The sequence below is a fragment of the Heliconius melpomene genome, chromosome 21, assembly GCF_056956725.1.
Source record: "Heliconius melpomene rosina isolate 202511_hmr_F chromosome 21, ASM5695672v1, whole genome shotgun sequence".
Lineage (NCBI taxonomy): Eukaryota > Metazoa > Arthropoda > Insecta > Lepidoptera > Nymphalidae > Heliconius > Heliconius melpomene.
In genome coordinates this window covers 6,327,674-6,346,998 of record NC_140409.1, presented here as the reverse complement: position 1 = coordinate 6,346,998, position 19,325 = coordinate 6,327,674, and the positions used below count along the sequence as shown (strand labels likewise).

General features: G+C 31.7%; 3 protein-coding genes and 1 pseudogene across 8 annotated transcripts in view; 2 read left to right on the top strand and 2 right to left on the bottom strand.

The window, feature by feature from the left end:
- Window positions 1-628: 628 nt before the first annotated feature.
- On the bottom strand, window positions 629-2,050 carry LOC146527041 (tyrosine--tRNA ligase, cytoplasmic pseudogene; annotated as a pseudogene).
- Window positions 629-11,755, bottom strand: LOC146527040 (cyclin-dependent kinase 1-like). 6 transcript variants are annotated; one of them, XM_085206741.1, is made up of 7 exons: window positions 11,464-11,750; window positions 10,065-10,218; window positions 9,352-9,486; window positions 8,637-8,722; window positions 6,089-6,202; window positions 5,641-5,743; window positions 629-2,222 (listed from the first exon to the last, which is right to left on the bottom strand). In XM_085206741.1, the coding sequence occupies exons 1-7, from the start codon at window positions 11,610-11,612 to the stop codon at window positions 2,193-2,195; spliced, it is 771 nt and encodes a 256-aa protein (XP_085062867.1). In that variant the 5' UTR covers window positions 11,613-11,750; the 3' UTR covers window positions 629-2,192. The 6 variants fall into 6 exon arrangements, with proteins under 6 accessions (XP_085062867.1, XP_085062866.1, XP_085062870.1 ...); XM_085206740.1 differs by lacking the exon at window positions 629-2,222 and adding an exon at window positions 4,748-5,005 and having other exon boundaries at window positions 11,464-11,749; XM_085206744.1 differs by lacking the exons at window positions 629-2,222; window positions 11,464-11,750 and adding exons at window positions 4,748-5,005; window positions 10,441-10,634.
- A 312-nt stretch (window positions 11,756-12,067) lies between these two features.
- Window positions 12,068-16,555, top strand: Prx6a (Peroxiredoxin 6a). The gene is made up of 5 exons (XM_085206746.1): window positions 12,068-12,326; window positions 12,653-12,828; window positions 13,329-13,530; window positions 14,031-14,103; window positions 16,277-16,555. Exons 1-5 carry the CDS (start codon window positions 12,241-12,243, stop codon window positions 16,412-16,414), a joined length of 675 nt encoding a protein of 224 aa, XP_085062872.1. The 5' UTR covers window positions 12,068-12,240; the 3' UTR covers window positions 16,415-16,555.
- A 1,047-nt stretch (window positions 16,556-17,602) lies between these two features.
- Window positions 17,603-19,325, top strand: part of LOC146527038 (uncharacterized) — a 47,205-nt gene continuing 45,482 nt past the window's right edge. The window contains exon 1 of the mRNA XM_085206739.1: window positions 17,603-17,840. Within this exon, the coding sequence (XP_085062865.1) occupies window positions 17,686-17,840 (155 nt within the window). The 5' untranslated portion in view covers window positions 17,603-17,685. The remainder of the gene's footprint in view (window positions 17,841-19,325) is intronic.

Here is a 19,325-nt window from a genome sequence, read left to right as displayed (position 1 = left end):
AACAATATATTTTTAAATTATTATTATTGATTAAATATTAAAATATGGTAAAAGTAAATAGGTAATTCCTAAATCTGTCATAATCAGCATTTGCATCACCACACATCGACGTCGCGAAATATGTAAAATAGTTTTCTGACCCACACATTGAATATTTTTTGTTGTTTTTGATTTTTATTATACTTCCAATATGACGGCAAATGGTATAAAAAATCAAATAAATGGGATTGAAATTTTGTTTATTTTTATACAATTAATATAAAATTGCATATTTATAAAATCACTCCACAATTACATGAGCGAATTTAGAGATATAATTATTTATCAAATACAAAATTAGAAAACACAGAATTTTTAGTAATCTAATCTTGTATGTAAGTGAAAAAGAAAGATATGAATATGTATCTGAAAATGTATCTCCTTCACTTGTACTCCTTCTCAGACCTCCTGTCGGTGATGAACATCGAAAGTACATCAGGAATTGTTCCTGGTAAACAGAGAAATGATTACAAAAATAACCATAGTAGTTCTTAAGCCTTTTTTGAAAAAATGCAAAACAAGGCACTGATGCAGGTACATAAAAAAGTAAATAAATAAAATATAATGTAATTGAAATGAAACATTAATAAATGCAAATGAAGTTCCAAAATCTGTAATAATAAATGTGCAAATCACTTTAACTTAATCAATAAATGCTCTGTTATTGGAAAGGGCCATTTTTCATGCCATGCTGCAATTGAATTATCATTTGTTTTCAAACAAACAAAACTTGAAGTTTCTCCCAAACTTTCTCCTTTGGATTTAAAACTTCATCATGTTCGCCATGTTCGTAACCTTCAATGACAATTCTATCTCCTGGTAAACTATCCTTAGGGGCTATTAGTGGTTCAACCTGTTTAGGTTCATCTACACCTGCACAAAGAACCATGCCTTTGGATTGAACTCCTCTCATTTTAGCAGGTTTCAGATTGAAAATCAACTACATTTCTATCTTGCATTTCCTCTATAGGTACAAAGTTTACTAATCCAGAGACAATAGTTCTCGATTCTCTCTCCCCAAGATCAATTTACCCTACATAGAGTGCATCAGCATCTGGATGTCTTGATACTTCAATAACTTTCCCCACTCTTATATCTAATTTAATAGGAGTTATTTCATCAGAAGCAACATTGTTCACATTTCTTTTACTTTTTGTTGGTGGTGGATAGGTTTATTTAGTCAGTTCTTGAAGCTTTGAATATTTCTTGGATGGGTGCTAAGAGTTTATTCATCACTAGAGCTTTGAAGCTTTTCACCTAGATGAATTTCTTGTTTAGCAAAATCTGCTTCCAAATCATTAAAATTAGAATATTCAACATCCCCACCATGTTCTTCAGCCCTTTTGATAACAAATCATCTTCCTTCATCAAAGGGCAAATGACATGTTTAGAATAAGATAATACTCCATTATCGGTTATGTTTCCAGGTTCACAGAAACTTCTTCAGCTTTTTCTTTACATTGGTTGGATTGTCAAGTAAATCAATTTTACCATCTTCTGCGGAAACTGACATTTTGCCTCCAGTCAAGCTTGGTACCATTGAATTCATAAGATGAACTCTTTTAGCAGAACCTAATTGGGGCAGATACTTCTCAGACAGAGTAAATATTTTTCTCTGATCTACTCCACCAAATTGAGCATCCACTTTTAGATACTCCTCCTCAGCCTGCAATGCTGGATATAATAGACCACTAAGTAATGGATGACCAAATTGTTGTACAACTTCCGATCAAGCTTTTTTTGCATCATGATCAGTTATGACTGATGACATACTGTATACATCTAATGTATATTCTTTACTAAGTTGATATCCAGTACCTCTAACAAATTTTAATTTTTCTAATTCATTTTTCAATGAATGTCAAAATTGCTTTAATTGTAGCTTCATAGTACTCAGTACGCAAAGATAATAAATCCCGTGGTGCCTTCATATTACCAAGATAAGCGTGTAATCCGCAAAGAGGATAATGATTTCTGATCCAGCTTTTACAAAGTCTGAAATTTTCGACATGGGCACAAAATAGGCTACATGATGTCACTCTGTAGTGGTTGTACCCCAACAAATTTTTAAATGACGTTGTTTAAGAATTTCTGTTAGTTTACCATCAACTAACACTTGTAAATTTCTTGTTATAAGATGCTTTTTTTTCTTCCTAATTAACCATTCTTGTAACTTTTAATGCCTGTAAAAAATGAGATAGAAGAAATAAATATTTTTTTTATGAATTACTGTAATGAAATACAATATAATAGAGAAATTCAAGAGTGTAACCCAGTTTGGATAAATGTATTACAATATGTCCACATATAATTAGAACAATATAAGATATAAAAGCAAACCTCCATACTTATTGCAAACCACAAAGATGAATATAAATGATTTCTTAAATCGTTAAACAATATATAAGTTAGAAAAGGCATAAGCTGATGAAATTTCGAATGAAAAGAAACAATTTACAAATTAAAAGTTACGAAAGGAATAAGCTGATAAAATTTCGTATGAAATAAAACAATATTTACAAATTGTGGGTGCGGACACTAGACCAGGGCTTGAAGTAACGTTAAAAAGTTGGTATCGTTACGCCGGGTATCGATACTTGATAACTTGAAATCCACGGTATCATTAGGTGTCGTTAAAATGGTATCGTTATAAGCTAGTTTTGTTACTGTCGCACTATGTACAATGGTAGAACAACAGCAGATCAAAATTCATTTTTACAAAGTCGTCAAAGTTATATTTTTACAAAGTCCATTTTTAAAGAGCCCATGGTATGTAGATTTTAGTAGATTATATTATGGATATCGTGGTATTATTTTTATAAAAAATATTAACAATAAATGAAAAGAAAAAAGGTACGTGTTTAAAGTTCATCGAGACTTTTAACAGTTACCGACGTCTCCCGACGCGTTATATTTGATATTGTTTTATAGTCCAGATATTCATAAATAACATTTATCAAAAATCAGCTGCAGAGACGCGCAGACTGAGAAGTTATCACGAAAACTACGATACAAGTCAGGGGACACGAAAACTCTATCTATTGTAGTTTCTAATGCTTAATTATTGTAGTTTCTATTGAATTTATTAGATTGCGGTGAATTTCTATAAAATTATTGTTATTTATTGATAAAAGGACGTTTTATCATCATTTTGGACACATTACCCTCATTTATGAAATTATATGAAGAGTGAATTAATTTTAAAAAACTATTACAAATTAGTAATAAAATTACTAACAGACGTTTGATTATTAAGTGTCTTCACTAAATTTTAAAATGACGAATACTTTTAAGTATTCCAAGCGTGAATTATTACTCCCATACATTGAAGGTTCAGGGTTTACGTTCAATAGGAGAAGAATTAGCACCTCTTTAAATTATTTGAGGTTCCTGGTAAAGATTTTATTGATTGAAGAATTACTAAACTATTGGGCTTGTTAATTTCTTTCAGATTTATGCAGTCTGGGTGTTTGTTTTTTAATATTTTTTTTTATTTTTCAAATTTTTGTTAGGATTCATTATGGTAATGATAATCATGATATACCTTTTTGAAATCCTCGTGTTAAGCTCTTGAATTTGATACCCATGTTGTGGTATTCGAAACCAAAAGTTTTTTTTTCACTAAATCCAATGACGTCCCACAGCCGCCATGATTATTATTTTTTAACGTCACCTATCTAAGAACACTTGGGCTGCTAAAGCGAATGTAACGATACCTCAATTATGTAAATCCGTTCAGCGGTTGTGGAGATACAAGGTAATAAAGAATATTGCATACATACATACGTACATACATACATACAAAATACGCGCGAAAAACATAACCCTTCCTTAGCAGTCGGGAATAATAAATTAATTTAATAATACATTTTTACTATTACTACTTGCTATTTACTGAAAACTGTTCTTTTCATTATTTTTTAATATATATATGCTCCAATAAAAGTATAACATCTGAACTTCACTTCACCTAACGCACTATTTCATACTTTGTGCAAATTCAATTGTTTATCTTGACAAATAAAAAAGTTATCAATTTTTGATCTGATACAGGCCTCGATTTCCCATAGTGCGTCGCTCTCGTCTAATAGCAACAGAACCTATATATATATATATAGGTACTGTTGCTTACATATATATATATATGTAAGACTGTGTTGACTGCGGTCGTATTTTCTAAGTAAGAAGAGGAAGTGCAGGTAAGTTTTATAAAATTATTATCATTGTATCCCGCATACAGCAGGGTAGGCAGAGGGAGCCTAGTGTAAAGTCACTCCGTCCCCCACTTCCTGGCGAATTCTGGAGGGAGACGCTACGTCGATAGGCGAATTGTTCATAACGGCAACGTCGCATAAAGGTAACAAAATAAAAGGATGATTTATACCGCTACTTATAGCTACTTTCGAAGTAGCACTAAATTTTACGTTAAAATTTAACGCAAATTTAATCTTATTATAACGTTATTATTCCGTTAAGTTACCAAATATCGCTACAAAATTGTAACAATACTTAGTATAATTTCAGCGGTAATTAACGTTAATTTAAATGCGAATTGATAACGTTAATAACCTGCACTAGACACCTACATATTGACACCCCCGTCAGGGGAATGTACCTTTATCCATTGTTAACTATAGATACGTCAAATTTATAACACCCTACTTGTTGCGTGAGGAGTTTAAATATTTTGGAAAATTTAAACAAAAAATTTTAACATGTATTTTTTTATTTTAAAACAAAAAACATAATGACTGATGGAAACAAAAAAAAATCATAACAATAAACCAACAGCGCCACGTCTATATGCTAGCGTTTAATCTATGTCTACGATGGTGAATCCTGGGGGTAGTTTCAAATTTATGAAGTATCTGTTTTTCAGTGTTGCCTTCGCACTGATTCGAAGCTCTGGGTTATAGATGAGCATTTTTTCCAGAAGGTAAAATCCGGCATCGTCTACGTTTCCCATCTGGAATTCCCATTTCCCCTTCGTTAGTACTTTCAACATTAGTTTTTTTTAGTTTTAAGTTTTATCCTACCTAGAACCTAATGAGTCTGAATTTTCGAGATATTGTTGACATGTTACTTCTTTGAACGTCAAATAATTTATGATTGCGGCGTTGAGTTCCGCCACTCGACACGCAATATTTTAAAAAAAGGTTTTAAAATATACCTATGCATTATACATTAAACGAAACTAAATTTGTAGTGAAACGCCAGTTACAGAAGAGCGTGAACTCCGAGCGAACGAACTGAGCGAGCGAGTGCTGTCAAGTGACGTCACGCGGGCCCGTTACGGCCCGATGGAATCTCGCGTTGCGCGCTTACTTTTAGGTACAGTATCTTAAAAACTAATTGACGTATCAAAATAGTTCTATGTATTTTATTGTTTTTAAAAGACAATACAATGAGCTAGAATTTAAACTAAGTGATTATTCTTCATTATGAGGATGCAACGTCTGGTGCAAAAGAGTTGTTATAATTATTTAATGTTAGAACCATATTTGATCAATTAATAATAATAAATGTTATTTTTAAAAGTTTATTTCTGCCTCTAATTTTAGTGACAATTATTTATAAGTGACAACAAATACATAAGCTTACATGATTGTGAAGATCATAAGTGACCCATTTTGGAAAAATTGGTGTGTAATTTGGTAGTGATGATATATCAGGCCACATTTCCTCTGTGGGCGTCTTTAGAATTCTGTAATTAGAAATAATTAATGTATTTATTTTATTGCCTTCATCAGCAAGAAGTAAGTGGATAAGTGGCGGAACTCAACGCTGTGCTATACACTCTTGTTACCAGACTAAGGAAATGAAAATAATTCAATCTTCCAATTGTTAAATTGATTTATTTATTCTGACACATCCAATAGTTGTTATATTTATTCATACACAAAGTCGAACCTGTAACCGTGGCGTGTGACGCAATGTCTCGAATATTGGGTTAAAAAAGAACACCATAGTGTCATAACACTGAGTTAGTGACCTAACCTGATATATGCAATATTGCTTGTAATTAAAAATTAAATTTAAATTGAAATACCTGAACATACAGAAAAGTTGGCCCATTTTACAATTTCCTGGGAACAATGGTTTGTTAGTTAACATCTCAGAAAAGATACATCCGATAGACCACATATCAATTGAGGAAGAGTATCTGAAACATTCAAATTCAAATTCAAAATATTCTTTATTCAAATAAACTTATAATAAGCACTTTTGAATCGTCGAATGAACATATGAACAAAAAGCTACCACCGGTTCGGCAGGCAGTTCTGCTGAGAAGAGCCGGCAAGAAACTCAACAGTTGCGCTTTTCAAAATCAATGGTACAATCACAATCTGTTACATTAGTTGGCAGCTATCCTGCATTACATTCAATAGACATTAATTCCATACATGTTTGTCCTCTAAGTATTCTTGAACAGTGTAATAAACTTTACTTGTCAGATTTTTTTTTACTGATATTTTAAATTTTGGAAGTGGCAAATCTAGAATATACTGTGGAATTTTATTATATACACGTGTGCTCAGACCCATAAAATATTTATTAACTTTTTGGAGGCGAAAACTTGGAGTAACAATCTTAACTTTATTTCTCGTTCCTATCATATGATTGTCACTGTTTACTATGACAATGAATATTATGTCGGACAAAGAGAATATTATCTATATATATAAAAGCGAAAGGTCACTCACTCATCACGAAATCTCAGAAACTACATGTGCTAGGAATCTGAAATTTTGCATAGGAGTTGCTTATAGGACGTAGGTGCTCGCTAAGACGGGAATTTGTAATATTCGACTTCTAAGGGGTTGTTTTTTGGGTCGAAAGTTTGTATGAAACTTACTACAAATCCTAGGAGTTTCAAATTTTGCATAGACGTCACTAGGACGTAGTCATGGAGACAGAAATTAATAATAACATAGTTCACGCGGGTGAAACCGCGAGCGGGCCGCTAGTAGTATATAAATTGGGAAGCAACTGTAAGAATACCTGCATCTTTGAAAACATCTCGCAGAGAATCTCGCGCACTTAGTTTATAAATATATCTCACGGCTCTTTTTTGGAGGATAAATATTGAATTTATGTCTGAAGCACTGCCCCATAGCAGCATTCCATAAGATAAAATACTATGGAAATAGCTATAGTAGACTACTGGGGCAGTGTCAACGTCCGTCAACGCCATTTAATTTATATATGGGAATAAAGGGTCTAGCCCAGGGATGGCGAACCAATGGCACAGGTGCCACAAGTGGCACTTTGTGTGGCTTTTATGGTGGTGGGATATCTTATTTGATAAAAATGAATTGAAAATTATTATTAATTTACACTTAAGTCACCTAACTGAAAATATTAACTTTTTCCCTATAACTTTTAAAACTTTTCTTTAGATTTTAGATAAATATGAACCAAATATTAAATCTTTATCATTTGTGTACAGCAAAGATCACATTAAAAGCAATTGTTTTTAACGTGAATTTAGTTCCTAGCATATTGCCTTTTTTAGACATTGATTAAAATAAAAAAATCTACAAAGAAGAATTGCTTTTAGTTGTTTAATTATACTTACATATAGTTTCACCTCGGCAACATTTCGAATGATTTTTTTTATAGCACGTTACTTATTTAAAAAAGGTTTTTTGTGACTTTGTGGCACGTACGTCAAGAAAGGTTCGCCGTCCCTGGTTTACCCAATAAACATGGGAAAGCTGCATTGGCTTTTAATTATTATTCAGATGAAAAACAATATAATCATATTAAAAATAATTAATTAGAAGCCAATGCAACTTTCCCATGCTTACCGGGCTAGACCCTTTTTGAACTTACTATAACAAAGTAGGACAACAAATCATTATAAATGAGATGGTTGTGGGTTCAATCCCTAATCGGGGGAAATAATTATTTAAATTACCATTCTATGGCAACACAAATCGTGGCGTTAAGTTTAGCAACTGAACACGCGATGTCTCGCAAATTAGGCAGAGTATAGGAAACAACTTAACAATAATTTCCCTCTGCTTACCCTGCAATATGCAGGAAAAAGTATAACACTTTATGTATATTGAAAAAGAAAACCTCAGTATAATATGTAAAAAATCAATCAGCTTCACGCTGTATCCCGCACTCACCAACCTAGTGTTAAGACACTCTTTTCCTCATTTTCTGCCGAATTCTGGGGGCATGGCGTGTTGAGAGGCGGAACTCAAAGCCGCTCTTCGCCTCGATACCAGAGCGAAGAAAATGAAAATATAAACGTAAATAAATATTTCACTTCCTCGAGTTTGCATTGAATCCACAACCGTCGCGTTATAGTCACACCCTTGCACCGCTGCGCCACGACGACCTCTAATATAATATAAAAATGTTATATATTATAACAATAGTCAAAACCAGCAAAATGGAGTAAAACAATTATCTATTAACGTCCTAGGGACAAAGTAAGAAAACAAGGCTGGCCATTGAAGTGTTGGACAAATAAAATAAAAGTAGCAAGCAGAGGTCTTTGCCACAGGGCAAATAGATATTGTAATTTAATCTCCATGAAAATCTAATTTAAAAATAAAATGAAGAAGCATTTTGTTACTTACTCTTGACAACCCAGGATGGTTTCAGGAGCTGTGTACCAGAGCATATACGGCACTTGGAATACTATACTAACACAAATGTCTGTAACCTGACAACAATATGTGTATTTTTATTAGCTTCACACTTTATCCTGCATTTAGCAGGATAGGCCGGAATGTAGTGATAAACACTCCTTCCTCATTTTCTTACTAATTTAAGACATATTACATGTTGAATAGTGGAGGTCAACACCATACTTTGCAGCATTAAATACTTCATTTCAATTTCATTTGGTCAATGAAGAGTCATCCACTGATGCTCCTTAGATGTCAACATCAATCACGGCAATTTACAGATTTTTAAATAAAGTTAAAAATATTAAGTGTCTAGTATTATTAAAAAGAAACTTCAGTATTTTTTTCTACTGTGTTTTTAGCATATATGTTGGGAAGATATTTACAATATCCACTCCCCAAAAATAAATGTGTGAATATATCATAGATAGATAGATAGATAGATAAAAATCTTTGCAAACAAAACAACAAAACAAAATGCACAAAGGCGGCCTTATCACTTTTGGCATGAGAGAGGCTATTTATTATCCTTTTTTAAGTGTGGAATAACACTTTAAAGTTAGACATAAAAAACCTAGTGAAAAGACAATTTTATAATAAAAATAATTAATTCCCCCGAGAACCTAAAGAAATAGTGAATATAAAAAATCAAACAACTACCAACCTTAATAATACCATTCTCATTAATAAAGATATTTTGTGGCATAAGATCTCTGTGTACAATGTGTCGCTGGTGGCAATAAAAAATTGCACTATTGATTTGGTACAAGTAACTTTTTACTAAGCTTGGATCCATAAACTGAAAGTAATCATTAATATAAGGTTGTTTAGGTAATGTAGTAGTAGTGTAGTAAAATATTATAATCTATATATATAAAATCGAAGAAACTACATGTGCTAGGAATCTGAAATTTTGCATAGGAGTTACTTACAGGATGTAGGAGATAAGACGGAAATTTGTAATATTCGACTTCTAAGGGGTTGTTTTTGGGGTTGAAAATTTTATATGAAACTTCATTACTAGAAGTGCTGGAAGTCTCAAATTTTGCATGGACGTCACTTATAGGTACTCATGGAGACAGAAATTAATAAACGTAGTTCACGCAGGCGAAGCCGCGGGAGGGCCGCTAGTTTAATAATATAGGCAATCTTCGCTCAGATTAGTGGTAATATTTTTTTATAACATTACAAGTTTATTTATAAATTTACTCTATAAATTACTCTATAAATTATTTATAGAGTAAATGGTAACAAATGTTGATATTTATTCAGGGATAAGGAAATAAGAGGTAAATGAGAAATAATATAAGTGGATAGATAAGTAATGTGGATATAGCACAATATAATGTTAAATATAAATAAAAACTCAAAACTCACTGTGCCATGTTCAAGAGATTCCATATATGTCTTCAAATTCATGGAAAAATACTCAAATATTAGAATCAGCTTCCGCCGGCTCATTTCTGGCACCAATATTTCAAGTAATTTCACTATATTTGGATGACTTAATTGCTTTAGAGTTGATATTGCACTGTAAATTAAACATTGTACATTTTAGCAGATATTGAATCAAGAAATGAAGCATGGTACAAATTTAAAATAGATTCAAATAATTCTGACTTAGAAAGAGCTTATGCAGGACAGAAGACTGTTACGGCAACTAACATAAATAAATATAAAAGTAATTTTTACGTAAACTCTTTTGAAGATGTGTAAATATATATTAACTAATGACTAGTAAAGGTTTAATTACCGATGGTACAAAAATATGTCAATATTTTAATAAATTCTTTGCCACCATTGGTTCTGTGTTGGCTAGTCAGATTCCTAATAAATTTCATAATCTATATATATAAAAGGACTTGTCCTCACTGACTGAGGTAAGACGCACGCACAGGCGTAACCGCTGTGCGTAGAAACATGGAATTTGGACAGATGTTTACTTTTGTAATCTGGACATCCACTAAGAACGGATTTTGAAAAATTTTAACCCTAAAGGAGTGAAATAGGGGTTGAAAATTTGTATGAAAAAAAAATTAAATCGGCACCGATTTTTATAAAATTTGAAATTTAGATTGTTAAAAGTATTTAATTGAACAGGTGTTTCGTCGTTTTCTAGAATTCTCCCCCAAGGTGCAAATAAGGGGTTGAAAGTTTGTATAGATTTTTTTTAAATCGGCACCAATTTTTATAAAATTTGAAATTCAAACTCTTAAAAGTATTTAATTGAATACATGTTTCATGGTTTTCTAGAATTCTTCCCCTAAGGGTGCAAATAAGGGGTTGAAAGTTTGTATGGAAAAATCTTTAAAATGCCACCGATTATTATAAAATTTTAAATTTAGACTCATAAAAATATTTAATTGAACACATGTTTCATGGGTTATTAGAATTCACCCTTAAATAGGCAAGCGAAGCTGCGCGCGTCCGCTAGTAGTACATATACATAAGTAGTCATAAATATAATTATAATTTGTCAACATTAACACTTTGTAGTAGAAGCGAAATATCTAGAATTATTGATAATTTAGACTCAAATGTAGGCATTGGAATAGATGGTATTAGTACAAAAGTAGTTAAATGTTTGAAGTCATACATTGTCGGAGAATTGACAGACTGCATTAATGTCTAGATGAAGGTACTTTTCCGGATGCTTTAAAAATTGCAAAAGTTACTCCAATATACAAGTCTGGTGTAAAAAAATTACATTAATTTGTCCGTAAGAATTACATTTAATTTTATTAGTATGAAAATAAAAACAAAGCAATGTACATACCTTATAACATCACATGTCAAGCCTTGGTAGTCATCCGCCAAGTTTAATCTTTTCACATCCACGAACTGTCCAGTTAATTTATTCTTGGCTTTATAAACCTTTCCATATGAACCTTCGTGAATTTTTTCTATCTTTACGAAATCATTCATCTTGTATTAAGGAATTTTGAAAGATTTCAGAGCGTGCCAGAAAATGCAATGCAAAGTTTTACAGTGTAACTTCGTTTAACGAAGTTTTTAAATTTTGTCAAACTTTATCAAACGACATTTTGTTAGAGATTGCCATATTAATTTAAATAGAGTATAACAGGGGCGGCTCGAGGTATACACTTAATTTATATTATTTTCATTAGATGTTATTAGACCCTTTACATATAATTTCACATGGATTTAAATGAGATTCCGTTCCATATTTAAAAGAAATATATCCTCTTATTACAAGCAGAAGAAAAGCTATATCTACATGACCTGTCTTCTTTATGCCATATAATACAACACAATATAATAACATTGTACTATAGCAAATAGCAATTGGAACTTAAATTCTTAAATTAATTTTAATAAAGATTTATTTGTTTTCTTTTTAACCTGTGCTTCTTGTATTCAATATTGTATCTGTTCGCAGCAACCTAAGTTGTTTCGTTGTTATTCGAAGATTTTTGAAATAGGAAAATTTATTTGGCATTAGATTTTCATTTTATAGCCGATGTAATTGAAAGTATTTAGAGCTTGTAACATATTAACTTAAAATAAAAATATATTCTTTTCCCAATTAAACATGTTGTTTCTTGGAGATATTTTTCCAAATTTTTCTGCAATTACTACAGATGGTGAAATAGATTTTCATGATTGGCTTGGTAATTCGTAAGTGTCTTTTACAGACTTTTAATTTTATTTTTAATATTCTATGCAGTTATCATCTATCTTAATCATTTTTTGATTAAATCTAAAATGTTTGTCTAAAGCATTTTGTCAGAACTATGACCTATACATATAATGACATTGTATTAAGATTGAACAATTATTGTTCCAATCCAGTCTATACATATTAAGTTTGTTTAGTATTAAACATTCAACTATCTAAAATAAATAAATGATTAAATATTGCTGAATTTATAGTTTTATTGCTAATTTTATATTAGTAGTACTTATTGTAAAAAATAAAAATATATTTTAAACCATAATTACAGTTGGGGTATACTATTTTCACATCCATCAGACTTTACACCAGTATGCACTACTGAACTTGCAAAAGTAATTAGCTTGCAACCAGAATTTGAAAAACGTAATGTCAAAACTATCGGATTGTCTTGTGATTCTATTATATCACATGAGGAATGGTGTAAAGATATAAAAAAATATGAAGGTATGTATTTAATGTGTTTATATTATTTAGTTTTAATATATATAAAAAAAAAATATATACAAATGTTGTTAGCTCCTTAGTTTATACTTTTACCTTCAGCAATATATATTCATTTTGTGAACACTAAATTTCTTCCCAATTAGTATAATATATATTTTTTTCAATATAAGTGTCATGTCATGGAATACTATTCATACATTCTTTTTCAAGCAGTCGGTTAACACTTCAAATGAATAAAGAATTAAGACAAGCACTCAGTTATTTGTTGTTGAAATATTCCTTTTGAGGATATTTTATTGTAGTGGGGCTCCATCTGACTGTAAATGTGATTGTCGTGAGTTCCATCTCCACTTGTTTATTGATTAGATGTTAATTATTTTTCTTTCTTATCTGAAGTTTCAGATAAGAAAATCAGGGAATGGAGCATCTTAACTCTGGCTTCCATCTGTTTACATTGCCATACAGAAAAAAAATATGAAGGTGCTTTTTTTCTATTACAGGTTGTGCGGAAGATCAAAAGTTTCCTTATCCTTTAATAGAAGACAAGGATAGAAAGATCGCAATGAAGTTGGGAATGATAGATAAAGATGAACTAGATTCTGTTGGCATGCCTCTCACAGCTCGAGCTGTGTTTATAATAGGTCCAAACAAAAAGTTTAGATTATCTTTACTATATCCAGCTACTACTGGTAGAAATTTTGAGTGAGTAGATTATTATATTAAAAATATGAGATGCCTATAGTTTTCATGGGAAGGAATAAATAACAAGTTTTGCATTTAAGAATATTGCTTTTTCTGTTGTTCATTTAATACAGTTGGTATTGGTTAATAAAATTGGAACAGGTAGCATTTTATCTGGAATAGAGGCCCTAACCCAGATCACATATTAACTGCAAAAATTTGCATGCTGCCTTCTAGCATGATAGGTAGAGTAAAACTAGGTCAAAGTTCCCCATCTCTGCTCTCTGTCTGAATTTGAGATATAGCATATCTACCAGAGGAAGAAATGCAACTGTTCTAAGTTCTAAGCCCAGACATACAAAGCCATACACAAAGACTAACAATTTAAGAATTGTTTGTATGTGTTTTAGTGTTGTGTAAGTAACTGTATTCAGTTAAAAAACATATTTAAAATAAAATTACAAATATATGCTTCAATTTTACTTACATATATTATAGATAATGTTTTATTTTTGTTGTAGTGAAATTCTTCGTGTAATTGACTCTATGCAACTTACTGACAAAGCAAAGGTAGCAACACCAGTTAATTGGAAGGTAAAAACAAATCATATAAAAGCAAATACAGCAATATCCAAAGTCAACTAACATTTAATATTTTTTTGATATTTTTTGCATAATTCAGTGGTTGTTTTATTATACACTAGCGGGCCGTGCAAAGCTACGCCCGCTTGAAATACAAATATTAATATAGAAATTGAAAACTAAAGATTCAGTCAATTCAGTGAAACAGTTGTATAAAATAACTGTTATGGCAATTAGCAAATTTGTCGAACTAAGTACTTTAAATTGACATAGCGTTTTTATTTATGAACTGATTGTAATAAAATAAACCAAAAAAATAAAATAAAATAAATGTTTTCGGAAGCTTGCCAGAATCCAATATTGAAAACCGCATCTAAATCGGTTAAGCCGATTTTGAGATTAACGATAACAATTCAAAAGACAATGGACAAAAATTTTAAACATTGTTTTGGTTTCTATTACGTTATTGGGAATAACATTTTTTCTAAAATATCTTCCAAGTACCTCCAATCCAATCCTTTTACGATTTTATTATAAGTATAGATTGCTACAAATTAGTGTTTCAGAAATTATAACCAAAATATGTTTTATTGCATGTTAGAATAACAATCTGAATGGAGCTTGCTGTATTTGTTTCTATAGTATTTAAATAATAATAATAATTTTATAAGTTATATAAAATTATAACACTGATAAGAGGTTAGTTAGTTAATATCCATCTATAATATGGCTCAGAAACTACTTTGTTTTTTGCTTTTTTTTCATTCTTATTTTATCCTAATGACATATTTTAGGAATTTACACTAATGAAACACTTTAAATAATAATTCATAAATAGGTACGTTATTCTTTCTAAAAACAAGAATCAAATAATGTTTACCCTGTTTTGAGGGGTCATTATTAATAGAAAATTATTCTCTGCTTAAAAAAAATTAAAGTCATAGCAGGGTAGGCAGAGGGAATCTATTGTTAAGACCGTCCGTTTTCCACTTTTCGTCGAATTTGTCGAGTAATTGAGTGTTGAGTGGCGGAACTCAACGCCGGGCTTTTTACCTTGGTGACAAAGCGAGTGTAAAAACTGAAAATATTAATAAATAATTAGCATTCCCTCGGGTGGACATACACACAACAAAGAAGAAGGCACAATGATCTAATTCGTATCTTATAGCATAAATGCTGACACCTGTGGGTAGATAATTCAAAGCCTATGACAGGATCCTCTTCATCATTGACATTTTAAAATAGCTTGCATTAATTGAACACGTGTTCTCCATACAACGTGATATTGGCGAAGTGAATAGTGCACGCTCGAAGCGCCATAATAAAGAACCGAACCTTAATTGAACACCAGCCTAGACTTAAGATCGTCAACCGTCTCGTTTTACTCTCAATGATTTTGGGTCCCTATTGGACGAAAGTTTTCGTATTACTGTAGATGTCGTCTACGGGCAATGTTGCTTAAACATGTGTCATTGTGGAAAAGGTGTTAATATACTCGGGTTAAAGGGGGGAGGTAGTTTGACGCAGTTCCCCTTGCAAAAAGTATTCAAGTATTCAAATCATAGATATATAAGAAATAGCATTATTATTAATGTATATATTGCGTTCAAATAAAGTTTATATTTTATGGGGTAACGACTTAAAACGAGAATTTAAAACTTTACGTAACTGCTAAATATGAGACTGACGCAACAAATTCCTAAAAGTAATATAATTTTTTGATGTAATTAAATATCTAAAGATTAGTAATACATGTAATTCTGTTCCACATACCATATAATGTATGCCATATATTATAATAGGTATGACTTGTGCCCAATAAGGTTTAAGGTTATGTAGTTACTAGGTACTAACAAAAACTATAAAATGTTTTTATGAATTTGGTATCCTGTGAGTGCTCAACATAGTATATCACAAAGTTATGTACAACCAGTACAAGTGTTACAGTGTTATTTAACCATTTTATTATTTATGTAATATATATAATTAATCATGCATCCTTTAAACAGAATCCGTAATAAAGGAAATAAAACTAATGAATGCCACTCGCCATGACATAAAAAAGTATTTATCTATTACACTTTTACAAACTAGTTTGGAACGTTTTTGTTTCATAATAAGATGGAAATGATAAAATATGACACAGCTTCTGCGTAGAATGTAGTATGTAATATTACCTTTACAGATGGGCGAGGACTGTATGGTGCTGCCAACTGTACCAGAAGATGAAATGTCGAAATTATTTCCCCGCGGAGTTACGGTAGTTCCCCTGCCTTCAGGCAAAACGTATCTTAAGAAGACGCCTTGTCCGAAACCGGAATAACATTTGTGTTCTTTTGTTATGATTTTTTTTATTCTTAATATTGGGTCAGTGCATTTAAAATAAATGTGATGTTTTTTTTTCAATTCCAGGTGGAGATATGATTTTGTTACAAAATTAAATATGAATAAATAGTTAATAATTTGTATTACGTTTCCTTTTTCTCATATATTTTTATAACTTAATTATAACATAATTTAGCATATGGATTTTTTCTGCCTCACGCTGTATCCCGCACACAACAGGGCAAGCAAAGGGAACCTCGTGTTAAGATACTCTGTTTCCCATAATAGTATTATAGTATGTTTGTCGAAGAAATTGACACTATTTCTGTAAATTATGAAGTTTAACAAACTAGTTTCAATTTTGCTTGGCTCTACATTAATAGTAATTTTCGCTATAATAAAACATTTAAAAATTATGTATAAAAAAATTGTACGAGAAAATCCTTCATACTCAAGAGTTGTACAAAAATATTTAATATAGGTAATAGAACATGACTGTGGTCGACCTGTACATGCAAATTTTCTGAATTACTGGATTAGGCCAGGGCAGGGTATAGACTATATTTGATTTCGAAGACTTGCATACTTGCAGTAGAACCGTCGTGGTGCAGCTAAACTATACGAGATCAGTAAATGCGTAATGATCTGCAATCCTGAGATCTCTCGAAAACTAAAATGTATGTGTTCGTGGTCGATGTAGTTTATACACACCGCCATTTAAAGAAGCAACAAGAGATTCTTCAACCACTACAGCTTCAAATAAAATATATCAAACCATAAGGATTTAACTTGAAATGCATAATGTGACCAAACGAAACATGAATGACATATATGCGAAAGGCACATAACTGAGAACCAAAAAAACTTGTTTGCTTACTTACAACAACGTCAATGGCCAAGGCGTTATTTAAAAATGTTCACAGAGGTAATGCACCTACCGATATTGTATGAGACTCCCATCTTTAATATGTAAACTACAATTTCTAACTAAAATTGTTATAAACGCACTTGATGGTGCTTCAGATAGTTATAAAAATAATTTCCTAATAGAATCGTAGTGGTACTAAGTTGCAGGCTGTGCTCTGCAAGCTAGTAGCAGTCGAAGTAGTGAAAGCCTTCGCTTTCATCGTGGTGGGGCGTAGGCGGCGGCCGGCGTGGAGCGCAAAACAAAAGTGAAGGTGGTCGGGAGCAAGTATACTGCATCTGGCGAATAGTCGGCAACTCGCTAGCGTGACCGTAGGTTGTGTCGCGTTCGTGTCCGGTCCCGTAATGTACAGGTGGTGGTTGGTGGTGGCGCTGGTGGCGGGCGCGGCAGGCAACCGTCTGCCGCGGACCTCGCCCACGTCTGGCCCTTCGCCCGCGCCCTCGACTCGTCTGCCGCAACGGAACTTTACTATATCTTCCCGATCCTCCGTCAGAAACAGGTCAGTCAATATACACTGTCGCCTGTTCTACCTTCATTTTTGGAACGGCTTGTGCTGAACATAGGTTTTTACCAGCTATTGCCTCATGAACAACCGCAAAGTATGATAAGACACTAAGGCCTTACAAATATTTGCTGCTAATATTTATGTTGACTTATGTCGACTTGGTGAACAGTGTATGACATTAAGTTTTCACCTTGTTTCATCTTTGTCTTCCTTAATAGGTGAGATGAGAGTATTTAAGCTTATGAAAGTATCGTTTTAAGCTTTTAATTTATCTAAAATTACACTAAGCAACCTACCAACTTAAAAAACTTACATTAGCCGATATTAGACGTAGATATATTTGGGCTAAAGATATACAATTATTAACAATATGATATAATTAAGAATAATCTGTAAAAGCAATTTTAGAAAATATTTTAAGTACTTAATTACTTTTGTTTAAATATTTAATATGACGTATATTGACTAAACATGTTAGTTATATAATGAAAAATCATGCATACATCGTAAGGTACCTACAACAATCTCAACTTCAGTATTTACCTACACCAGATCAAGAAATATTATTTTAATAATTGAAATGAAATTATAATATACTTAGTTCACGTAATTCTAAGTGTGTTACATAATATTTGTTTATATTAAGTATTTTCATAATACATTTAATTCTAATTGTATAACTAAAACTCGAAAATATTGCAAAAAATTAAAAATAGTAAATGTGTAAATTTTAAACACGAAAATAACAAAACTGTAAAGCTACTTATTAAACTAAATATAGCAACAGAAATATTGCAGAACGTTGAATGCTAAAAAACTTAAAATGTTAAAGTATCTTATATAAAATGGCTATCATAATCATATTTATTATACGTAATGTAGGTAGACCGTGGTTGGTGGATGTAGACCATTCACTTTGGGCGTAGGTTAATATTTATCTTAATTTGACTTATTTTTTATTTCCCTTTCAAAATATAATCGCTGAGTCATTGGTGTAGAGTTAATGAATTACATTTCATTTAATCTCTTTTGACATAACAATATCGTTATGTTAAAAAATATGCATGTATTGCTTAAAGCTTTTTATGTGGGTACATTATATCTATATACGTTTGTATAGGTAAATAGATAAATAAAGTATAATATTATTATTATTTTGTCTATTTGTTCATTCATTGTCATTTGCGAAGGTGTTTGTTGTTAACCTCAGTGAAAAAAATGCCGATATTGACGCTAGTGTTGTGTAGCTGTGATTACGATAAGCCTTGACACTCGTGGGTTCAAACTCCAAGTACAACAAATGTTCATATTGCCTGGCATATATTTCTCGTGACCTACATGCTTGCCGTTTCCGGGTCCTCGGTATTTAGCATAAATATACCGAATTTTAAGAAGCTTATTTAAATGTTATCAATATAAATTTCACATATATAGGTAACTAGCGGCCCGCTCGCAGTTACACCCGCGTGAACTATGTTA